The sequence below is a fragment of the Lycorma delicatula genome, chromosome 7 (assembly GCF_047948215.1).
Source record: "Lycorma delicatula isolate Av1 chromosome 7, ASM4794821v1, whole genome shotgun sequence".
NCBI lineage: Eukaryota > Metazoa > Arthropoda > Insecta > Hemiptera > Fulgoridae > Lycorma > Lycorma delicatula.
Window position 1 is genome coordinate 143,584,586 of NC_134461.1, and position 12,810 is coordinate 143,597,395.

General features: G+C 29.3%; 1 protein-coding gene across 2 annotated transcripts in view; it reads left to right on the forward strand.

Annotated features, from left to right (window-relative positions):
• The window catches only part of Hen1 (Hen1 methyltransferase), a 51,206-nt gene that overhangs the window by 17,783 nt on the left and 20,613 nt on the right, over positions 1-12,810 (forward strand). For both annotated transcript variants that reach the window (XM_075371839.1, XM_075371840.1), the window contains exon 3: positions 8,278-8,460. In XM_075371839.1, coding sequence (XP_075227954.1) covers positions 8,278-8,460 — 183 coding nt within the window. The remainder of the gene's footprint in view (positions 1-8,277; positions 8,461-12,810) is intronic.

Genomic DNA, 12,810 nt, shown 5'->3' on the forward strand with positions numbered 1-12,810 from the left:
CTTAACATATGAGGTATGACTTTTTTTATCTTGTATATCTTTTATATTTTTCAGTTAAGAGACATTTAAATTGAAATAAAAATACATTTCATTGTTGTTTTTATTTTTTATATATTTTTTTAATAATGGACTACCATGTTCATGTAGTTGCTGGTGTTCATAATCATACCAATGACTGGCAAACAACTGTCATAGTCATATTAAATATAATATACTTCTTATATATTAATTAAAGGTTAGAGATAATTAACTATAATTGCTGCACATAATATTTTCATTTATTTTATTAAATTATATATATATATGTATTCAAAAACACATTAGTAATCACAGAATTGGTAAAAAACAACTCCACTGCCATTACTGGAATGATTTGTTTGATGCAATTATAAAATGTTGTACCAATTGATGCGGGATCTTGTAAAAGTCAACTGTATTAGTTTTTTCTGTTACTATGTTTTGGTGGTTAAGTTGTTATTTTTGAATTTATTTAGCACAGTGGTCAATATGTTGATGAATTATTTGAATTCTCAAAAAAAAACACATACATATATATATACACACATTTAACTTAGTAAAAACAATTCTTTTGTTACTGTATTTGTCCATATTCCCATCTGTACTCTATACCTCAAAGAAAAAAAGTAAAGTATAAAAATTGTTTACCACAAGACTACAGAATTTGATAATGCTTCTTATCTCCCGATATTAGGTTTTTAGGTTTATTTTTTTATAGCTGCCTTACTTGGATCAAACACATCAAAAAATTTAAAAAAATGTTCCAAACTTTTAGATATTCTGCAAGTCCTTAGCAACACCAATTGGGGAGCCGATCGATTATATGTGCTGCGATTTTATATTATCCCTTAGTTCGTTCCGCTTAGATTATGATTGTATCGCTACTCTTCACTGCATAATATTGCGCTGAAGATGTTAGATGCTGTAAATCATGCTTTATTCCAGTTTGCTACAGGTGCTTTTAGATCAAGCCCTGTCACTAGCGTAATTGTTGAAGGCAGTGAAACATCACTTTGGGATAGATGTGACAACTAGCATCTTAATTTGGCCGTCTTTAAGGGCAGCTGAATCACCCGGCTTTAATCGCAGTTCTTGCAAATCCTAATTTACAAAGATATGAAGACCATCCACATTATATTCACCTATGGGTGTACATACCCGGCGGTTACTACAGCTTTTAAATGTTGACATACCTTCTATTTTCCAACATATCCCTGTTCATATCCTGCATGGAGAATTAACTGTATAAATTTTATTTTTGATCTTACCATATACAAGAAACAATCAACATCACCTGTTGTCTTTCAACAAAGTTTTCACCATATTCTCTCAAAAATAATCTCAGATGCAATAATATACACAGATGGATCAAAATTGAATGATACCATTGGATGCGTATTTATTCTTAATAGCAGAATCTATATGTTTATTCTGCTTAATATTACAGGTATATTTAGTGCTGAACTGTATGCTATCAATAAGGCATTGAATGTTGTTGATTCAAAATACAGTCATATCCTTATTTCTACTCTAGACATCCTTTAGTCACTGAAATTTATAATTTAATCACTCAGTTAAACCATTGCAATGCACAAGTGAGTTTCTGTTGTAATTGCTAGCCACCTGGGAATTCCAGGTAATGAACGTACAGATTCCACTGCTAAAGACGCTTGTAATCAACCTCCTTTCACCACTTGTGTTGGTACTTCTGACTTTATTAATTGTATAAAACAGTCTCTTCATGTAAAGTGGCAAGGCTACTATTGATAACAATCTCTGGCACATTAAAGATTCTGTGTTGCCGTGGGACTCCTCATGCAGAAAAATTTGTAGTGAGGAAGTGGTCCTCTGTCGATTGCAGTTAGGACGTACCAGAGTCACACACGAATACCTGATGTCAGCAGGACATGCACCCCTATGAGCACAATGCAACTGCCGCCTGACTATGCGCCACATACTTGTGGATTGAATATGTTATGCGGCTTTGCGTTGTAAATTTAAATTACATAACAATGTTCACCAAATTTTGGGCAATAATAAGGAAATTTTAGACTGGGTGTTGCTATTTTTATGAAGTGTTTTTGTTTTACACAAAATTTAAAATTGTGGTATATATTTTTTATTCTAGTACTGAAGAATTATTTAATGTTTTTGTTTTTCTGTTCATTTAATTTTTATTTTTTTTTTATTCATGATGGGACCCTTTTCGAAATCCCTCTCGGACTTCAGTAAATTTATTGAGTTTTATTTAAATTTTATTTATTTTTTTCCTTTTAAATAAATGATACCTTGTTAAGTTTCCCACTGTGATATTAGTTATACGTTTTTTATTGATATTAGTTATAAGTTTTTTTGTGATATTTTGTCTGTGTTATTCATTATAAGTTTTAGCTTTTTAAATATTTTAGTTTTTAACCTAAGTTTAGTTTTTTATGTTACTTTTTTTAGTCTTCCTGTTATCCAAGTTGGGGCCCTTTACACCCTTCAGACTTCTTTAAACTCTTTTTATTTTTAGTTAAATTTTAAGTTGATGTTTAATTTTATTTTTACAGCTGTGATATTAGTTGAAGTGTTTTTAAATAAATTTTTATCTATGATATTAGTAGTTAGTATTTTTTTTACTATTTATTTTCTTTTATACAATTTTATTCCGGGTGATGATAACGCCGTAGCGTTTTTTGCTCACCAAAAACAGAAAAGAAAAATTATTATTTTTTCTTCCAAATTACACTCTCTAGTGTACTCACAGTACAGTACTGTATGTGTGGCTAACCACATAATAAAAAAATATTTAATTTTTTAATATTTATGACTACATATTTTTATATGTTATAATTTTAATGGTTTGAATTTAATGTGTGATTTAGAAGAAAAAGTTTAACTGATGATGAGGGAAAACCTTGAAAGCGCTATTAGAAAAAAATAATCATTATTGAATTCTGAACTCTTGGTGGTAAATGGTTTTTTTACTTCTGTCTTTGATATGTACATTTATTTTTTTAACAAACCATTGAAATAGTAATCTTAAAATAATGTATATTATAATAAATTACAATTATAAAAGTATAACATTAATAACAGAAAGACTAAATTGAAAAAATAATTAATTTCATCGTAACAAATTGAAATAGCATAAATGAAATAAAAATACCAAAAGCTAAGTAATATTCTTTTATATTTTTTGCCTTCAGTCATTTGACTACTTTGATGCAGCTCTTCAAGATTCCCTGTCTAGTACCAGTCGTTTCATTTTGGTATACCCCCTACATCCTACATCCCTAATAATTTGTTTTACAAATTGTTAGGTTACAAATTGTTGTTTATACCAGATGTTACATGCCTGCACAATTTTTCCCTTCTACCTGTCCCTCCAATATTAAAGCAACTATTCCAGGATGCCATAATATGTGGCCTATAAGTCTGTCTCCTTTTTTAACTATGTTTTTCCAAATACTTCTTTCTTCATCAGTTTGCCGCAACACCTCTTCATTTGTCACTTTATCCACCCATCTGATTTTTACATTCTCTTATAGCACCACATTTCAAAAGCTTCTAATCTTTTATTCTCAGGTACTCCGATACTCCAAGTTTCACTTCTACATAAAGTTACACTCAAAACATATACTTTCAAAAATGTTTTCCTGACATTGAAATTCATTTTTGATGTATACAAATTATATTTTTGAATGAAGGCTCATTTCGCCTGTGCTATTCAGCATTTTATATCAATTCTGCTTCATCCATCTTTAGTAATTCTACTTCCCAAATAACAAAATTTTTCTATTTCTGTAATCTTTTCTCTTCCTATTTCTATATTCAATGGTTCATCTACATTATTTCTATTACATTTCATTACTTTCATTTTGTTCTTGTTTATATTCATGTGGTAGTTCTTGTGTAGGTCTTCATCCATGCCATTCATTGTTTCTTCAAAATCTTTTTTACTCTGAGTTAGAATTACTATATCATCAGCAAATCGTAGCATATTTATCTTTTCACCTTGTACTGTTACTCCTAATCTAAATTGTTCTTTTACATCTTCAACAGCTATGTAAAGATTAAAAAGTAACAGGGATAGGGAACATCCTTGTCAGACTCCCTTTTTTATTACAGGTTCTTTCTTATGGTCTTCAATTATTACTGTTGCTGTTTGGTTCCTGTAAATGTTTCTGTAAGTGTTCCTGTAATTGTTCTTCTATCTCTGTACTTGAACCCTAATTTTTTTTTAAATGCTGAACATTGCATTCCAGTCTACATTATTGAATGCCTTTTCTAGGTCTATAAATGCAAAGTATATTGGTTTGTTTTTCTTTAATCTTCCTTCTACTATTAATCGGAGCGTTAAAATTGCTTCCTTTGTCCCTATACTTTTCCTGAAACCAAATTGATCTAACACTTCTTCCATTCTCCTCTCAATTCTTCTGTACTGAATTCTGGTTAAGATTTTTTATGCATGACTAGTTAAGCTAATTTTTCTGTATTCTTCTCATTTATCTGCTCTTGTTTTCTTTGTGTATTCTTATTGTTTTCTTTTTGAAGTCTGATGGAACTTCCCCTTTTTTAATTTTTATCTTTTATAATAAAGTGTTTTTACTTTTCTGATATTCTTCAAAGCACTTATTCAAACATAAGGATGGTAATGCAGAATAAAGTGGGCAATGGGATGTATTGTCTTTGTGGTTCTTTTTACCTGCACATATCCTGATTTTTTTTTTTTGGGGCACCCTCTTCCTCCTTTAAGTAGGAAAACTTATGACATGTGTTGAAGAGCAGCAGTACTATTTCATTGGGAAAGAACAGCATCTTGATGTTGATATTCAGGATTATCTGATGTTAGGTTAGAGATCTAATTATGGAATCACAGAATTTTATTAAACAATTTTGATTTGTTTTTAAAAACAAAAATTAATGCTGTTAATTAGGATCAGATGGCACATATGAATATGCTTTTTTGTACCATTTAAGCATTTTCCTTTCAATAGAGTAATAAACTGCTATATGATCTAAATGAGCAATATATCCTACAAACTGATTATATTTTATCATAGGCTCTGGTGTAAGGGTTTCACCCCCCGTATTTATTAGGAATAAACATGATTAATATTAAGGAATCTTTATGACATCCCTTTTATCCTTTCACTTCAACATACTAACAGCCTCATTTGAAATAAGGCTTCTACTTCACCTTTATTTAATTTTTTAGAAAAAACATTGAATTGTTTTCCCTTTTGGTTTGAGCTTAAGGAACATTTTCCTCTCTAAAAGCTCATGGATTAGAACAACACTGTTGTAATAGTTGCTCATGAAGAGAAAATTTCCATTGTCCAGTTGCTTCTCCATGAGCTTACATGCTACGTTTTCTGTGTAGCCAGAACCACCAACGTTTTTATTGAGAACCTCAGTATATACAATGCACCTTAAGACCAAACCAAAAGGTTCTATTAAGCATACTTTTTTGTTCAATTTCATTGTTGCTCTTTTTAATATAAATACAGAAGAGTAGTTGCAGTCTTAACTCTCGAAAGTATCATTGACTTGACAATTCATAAATTCTGTACGTATAATTGTTTTATCTATTGTTTTATGGAAAGGTCTAGTAATGGTTGTACTTTGTGTAGTTTTTTTGTCTGTTTGCATTGGTTCATTTAGGATAGAAGTTTCAGCAAAATATAGTGAATAATATTGCAGCAAACTTATCACGATTCATAAAGCATATGAAAAATGGTATGGTATAAAGTATCACTACTCTAGTAATCAGAAAGGTGTGGCATTCAAACCAATGTGAAAAAGCATTCCTATAAATGTTAACAAATTTTCACTTGTTAAGAGGTTTCCATTTTTTTATTCTGGCATACAGTGAGTGATCTTGAAGTATTTTGTATTAAAAGAGATTGCTTGTATACATCATTATTAGATCAATTATTTCATTTATAAAAAGCAAGTCAAATTATTGCCTAAGATCACTTCAGTAAGTAAAATTTTCATAGCTGGTATATTATACAGTTGTCTACTACATTAAGGGTGGTCTTTGTGCCAGTTTTTATTGTATTGTATTGTCAGTACTGTGGTCCTTTATTGTGTAGAAGTGGATGGAATAGGGACTAAGGGAGGCGGCGTTACTTGATAGAGGTTGTTGTGGGTCATCAACTGCATTCTAAGAAGTCAGATTTACCTGACCACTCATCTGATTAAATAGAGATATCATCATCAGTATCTTAAAGAAACTCCTTTTTTTGTATGGCACTTTGAATTATATTTCTCTACCCTGAACTCTTTGCAGAGATATTGATGTAGTATTTCCTAATGTTGATGGTACTGGCCCAGTTGATTGTAAATTTTGCAGTTTGTAATGCGATCTCTTCATGTGTGTGTACATACTTAAAATATTAAAAAGTGATGAAGAAAAAATGTGAAAAATTATATACAGTAATAATGCCAACAAAAAAAAGTTTTAATTGTAATTGATATCTTACCTGATAATTTAACTTGTCTTCTATTACAATGAAATTAAATATGTACATTAAAACAATGTTAAACTGTAAAAATACTTTTTAAATTTTAAATACATTTTTAATTTAAATCACCAGAAAAATGAAAAAATAAAATCAGCAAAAAAGTTTTATAAAAAATATTGTGAAACTGCAGCGCTACAAGTAAATGTTTCTGAATGACTGTAAGTATTAGACAACCTAATACAAATGACAGCATTCCCACCAAAATGAATTTAATGTGAGCAGTAGCAAGGACTAAAATAGTAATCCACAGCCACCCATTAAAGCCAATACAGACAACTGTCGATAGTGTCCAGTCTGTTAATATAATGAGTATTATTTATCAAAATGTTCCTATCTCAATCATAGACTTCTAAGCGTTTCTAAAAAAAATCAAGTAATTAACCCATGTTGTTTGTCCGAACAGACCTTAAAGCTAGGGCAGTTTTAAGTAAAATAATCCAACAATCACTCAGCCATAATAGATAATAATTATCAACCACCACAATTCTCAGTTCCAGCAAAATTTTACCTTACTTGGATATTATCGGTACATCAGATTAAAACAAGTTAAAATAGCAAAAAAATCCCCTAACTAAGTGTAAGCCTAAAGTTGCAGTTGAACTATAGCAAATTTTATGAACTTGTATTTAAAAACAATTATGTTTTTGCAAATATTTTATTTTTAAGTTTTGTATTCTCCTTATATATCATTACAGTTTAAAATGCTGTTTTTGGTTATTTTGTTTTATTTCCTACTTGAATATGAAACAGTTTTAGTTTCATAAAAATTGTATTTATCATGATTCTTTGAAATCAGCCAAATGTCACTCATTTAATTCAAATAAGTCATTTGACTTATTTGAAAAAAGTGGTATAGCCATTCTGGAATCAAAGAATGTAAAGTAAAGGACCTATTACAAACGTAAACAGAGAAATTTCTTCTGTCAGTCGTTTATGAAAGAAAATTTATGAACTCATTTCATAAAGTATCTAGCAATGAAGTGCATTAAGATAACTATCATGTTTTACTGTCTGAAAACCTTACGTGTTATTCAGCCAAAATTAATAATCACGTACATTTGAAAGTATTTTCACACTGATAAGGCTGATTTGACCACAGTAATGCTATTGCCAGCTGATACACAATGCCTGGGCAATGCTAAATATGTATATTAAGTTAAGAGTTTTTAGAATAGACTACTTGAACCAAGAAGGTAACTTCTAACTTGGTTAAACTGATTCCACAACCTACAGAATTCATAACAAATGTGATACTCTTACAAAACAGACGTAATTATTTTAATTTAACTTATAACTATCATTAATTCATTTCTAACAAAGTTATTATCTCTAGCTTTTACTTATGCTACACTGCTAACTTAATATTATTTATTTATCCTGTGTTTTTTTGTGGTTTTATGGTATTTTTTTCTCTTATTAAAAAGTTAGTTTTTCTACCATTTTGGGATTATACACTTGATTTATAAAATTGATATTTATGCATTTTAGTAAACCTAAATTGTGCATTTAAACCAACTTGATAGCTTACACCATTATTGCTTAATGGTTATTATAAAATTTTTAATTTGGCGGTCATTTTAAGAATAACCCAACAGCCAAATCAATTTCCAAGACAAAAAATATTGACACACACACACTCGTATATATACTGAATTCAATAATGAACTGTTAGTTTCTTGAAAATATGCTTATGACATTATTGCAGTTTTTGTTTTGTAATATTAATTGATTTTATTTTTTACAGCATAGAGCACTTATACCCATGTGATTTAGAAGCTTTGCCATTTAATATATTTGGTGTAATTAAACCACGAGTTGCAATTTTTACTACACCAAATGAAGATTTCAATGTACTTTTTGATAATTTTACCGGATTCAGACATGATGACCATAAATTTGAGTGGAGTAGAAAACAGTTTGAGAGCTGGTTAGTTTTAGATTTAATTCAAATTAATTTTTAATATAGAGTATGTTAGTTGAAATTTTTTCGTCAAAAACAAAATTGATTTTGTGAAATCTAATAAATTTTTTATTAACAGTACTTGAATAAAGTCAATATTCAGTACTGATTTTTCTTCATAGGAGAAATAAAAATATGTTGTACATTACATAAATAAGATAACACAAATAATGGAGAAGTAATCTTTTGAAATAGTTTTAAAACCTTTACATGATGTAGGTCAGATAAGAAGTATCTCCCAGCATACAGTTGCAATTACAAATGACTGTGTTTTCTGCTTTTCACTTTTCTCACCCTCTTTTTACAAGCATCGTCCACAAAAATATGAAAAATTTAGGAAATGTAGAGAGTAAGCTACTTTGCTTTTTATATATGCTACACTCTAAAGTTCTCTAATCTTCAACATGAAATATGAGTCTTCCTTTTATCAGAAAAATCTTAAATACGTTTGTATTTTTCTTATTAGTCCAGTTCAAATATATCAGTGAATGTATTAAGGGCATGTAACAAAACCATTTTAACCATTAAGCCAATTAAGTTGTTATTTTCTATATACCCACTTGGTATTTGTTTTCTGTGATATTTAATTTTGTGGCATGTGAAAAATGTTAAGCCTGACTGGAATTCGAACTCAAAACCTTTAGATTATTACTCTGCCACAGAGAAATTGGGAATAATGTTATGGATATATGAAAATATTCATAATCATATATTAAGTGTATTAAAATGACTATTGATTGATGATTCACATCATGTATATTCTATTGTTATTATTAGTTTGTTACTATGTTGTTTTTTGTATATTTCTTCCATATTGTCATGTCGGTTAATAAAATATAGTGTAACTGATTAGATGTTTTATCATTGGGCATTTTATTATAACATAGTAGATTTCATTAAATATGAACTTCTAATGTGATAGCAGGATGTTTCCTCTGTTTGATGTAAGTCGTGCCAAGTAACATAAATGTAACTATATTTTCAGTAGACTGAATATCATAAACTTGATTCAGTTGATCCCAGCCGTCTTTAGCAGTATTACATCCAGCTTCACAAAGTAATGGCTTTGTATTGAGAGACGTTTCCTCGCTGTTGCATTTGCCTTTTTGCACACATTAAGTTTGTTTTCATAATTTTCAGAATCTGGTCCAGCTTTTATAAATGTACCACAAAGAGTCTTCATCATAATTTTCCACAATACCATTCATCACTGAGCTTTTCTAACCATAATTTATTGTTAATCATCGTAATAGATGTATCATTTAATACATGTATATCATTTATACAGATAAATGACGATAAGCTACAATTAGAGTAGCTCATTGGTGAAGGATATTTAGGGCATTGTGGAAAATTATGATGAAGACTATTTTAGAATGTGATCAGTCTTTGGTGTAGTTTGTGGTGGTAACATTTATAAAACCTGGACCACGAACTGAAAACTATGAAAACAAACTTAATACGTTGAAAAAGACAAATGCAATAACAAAGAAACTTCTTATTTTATCTCTCAATATGAAGCCATCCATTACTTCATGTAGCTGGATGTGATATTGCGAAAGACATCTGAGATAAATTGAATCAAGTTTATGATATTCATTCTACTGAAAATATAGTTATATTTACATCACTTGGCTTGACTTACCCCAAGCAGAGAAAACATGGGTGTAATTACAAAAGAAGTGTCTGAATTATGAACTTTAATTGACAAATAGAGATGAAACAGATATAGTTTCAACAGTAATATCAAAATCTAGTTTACAAATTAAAAAACAAGGATAATTGAAGATTAATAAACAGAAGGTCTTTCCATCAAAAGTTTTGAAATGAAATGATAAAGAGCAATGGTTGTCACGTGGAAAAATTTGACATTTATTACATAATTGTAAGATTGGTATAATTTGTTTCAAATGTAAAAAAGAAAGATCATCAATTAAATTTTTATCCTAATCAAAATGAAAATAAATATTATGCCATATCTGCTGAATCCAATAGAAGGAAATACAAAAAAACATGTTGAGAGAAGTATGAATAAATTTTTTGATATAATTTTAATACTAATTTAATTGTTCCAGTTGACACTGAAAAATTGATTAGTGATGAGTGTACATTGATAGTTTTGCCGCACACTATATTACAAGACGTTGTGACTGGTATGATTACTTTGAACATTTTGAAGTGTCAAAACAAACAGATAGTGCTTGTCAAGGAATTAAATTAGAGATCATATAAATGTTAAAAGTTTTTAATGGTCAAAATTGGTCTGATCATATTTTGAAAATGTGGGGTACTGTCCAGATGGAATTTGCAATTTTTTCTCAGTTAAAAAGGGAGGACAAAAGGAAGTTAACCAGTCAATTCAGAATAATGGAAAATTAGTGATTTTTCCATAGTTTGAGTATCCATTGCTATAGCTATTTCTAGTTATGACAATTAATCAATTGAGCTACTTCTAAGGCTACATACACTGTAAAGTTGGCATGAATAATTTGGTCATCAAAATAAACGACATGTGCAGAATGTTTTGAGGGATCATGGAATACCAGTACAAATGGATAATGAATCTTGTGAAGGATGATGTATACTTGGTAAACATGATCGACTTAGTTCTGATGAAAGAACTGAAAAGTCTACTAAATCAGGAGAATTGATTTTTGCTGACATGTGTGGCCTGATGGAGGAGAATGATTTGAATGGTTATCATTCTTTTCTTATTTTAAAGATTGTTATTCCAGTTTCAGTTACATATCTATTATGTAAAAAGGATGAAAAGAAAATTAAAAAAATTTCATTGAATTATTGAAGATTGATTATTAAAGAATTACATACTGATGGAGGAAGAAGATAAGTATGTATGTTTTCTGAGGCTATCAAACTAAAACATTCAATTAAAGTTACCGACACTACACAACAAATGGAATTGCTGAGCATGAAAATAGAAGTATATGTGAGATGGCATGTTTCATTTCATGACTTCATTGAGTTGTTCATCTACTTCAGATTTTTTATCGGGTAAAACTGTGCTTGCTGTAATGTATACATTAAATATAACCGCACCAACAAAAATTAAAGGAAAATCACCCATAGGATTATTTTTGAATAAAAATAATTATTTTCATCACTTGAAGATTTTTGGCATATGTTTTGTATAAATTCCTTAACAGAAGTGAACGAAATTTGATGCAAATTCTACTAAAAGATATATTATTGATTATGCTGATTGTGGTTATAGAATTTACTCTCCTCAAGAAAAATTTATTTGTATTTCTAGAGATATAAAATTGAGAGATGAATTTTCCAAAAGCCAAAGAAGATTATCATGAATAAATAAATAAATAAATAGAAATTTCAAGTGAAAGCAAGGATGAATGTTTTCCCAAAAAAATGATATAGAAGATAAACAACCTGTGAATAATATTTCACAATTCAAAGTACATGAGAATGAGAACAGTTTGCAAGATTAAGTCATTGTGAATTATAGACAAAATGAGGATATTTTTTCATAATTTGAACATGAACAGAAACAGATTATTGATAATAATGAAAAATATCGTTATAATCTAAGAAATAGAAAGGAAATTCAAGAACCAATGTGATATCAAGGTGAATTATTTCAACAGAACCTGAAGGTTATGTTGTTAAAGAAGTACCAATGAATTATGATGAAGCTATGAGATCGAATGATGTTAAATATTGGAAAGTTGCAATGGACGATGAAATGAACTCATTATACAAGAATAAGATGTAGAAATTAGTTAATTTGCCATCTCAATGTATATTCGTTAATAGGATTCTTTTTTTCCATAAAAATGAATATTTATGAAGATGAAAATATTCAGTATAAAGCTCGTTTAGCGGCTAGGAGTTTCAATCAAATTAAAGAATATCATTTTATGAAACTTTCAGTCTAGTTGTCAGATTAGAAACCATTAGAGCTAAGCTGGGTGTCACTATTCAATTTAATTGGAGTATTAAACAATTTGACATGAAAACCTTTCTTGAAGTATATCTTAGAAAATATATACTTATGCAGCAACCACAGGGATATAAATGAACAATACAAATCGTGTGTTAAAATTATTTAAAAGTTTCTTTGGACTAAAAGAGACTTTGAAATGTTTGTACAAATGTTTTATTGAATTCCTTTGAACTTTTAGTTTACAGGAGAATTGTGCAGATCCTTGTATGTTCTGTAATGAGAAATCCATACTATTTTTCCATGTGGTTAATGGGTTAGTTAAGAAACGAACTGGAGAATTAAAAGGATGTAATAATGGTAGAAGACATAGCAACAGAGATAAAGATAGACAAAGAGAT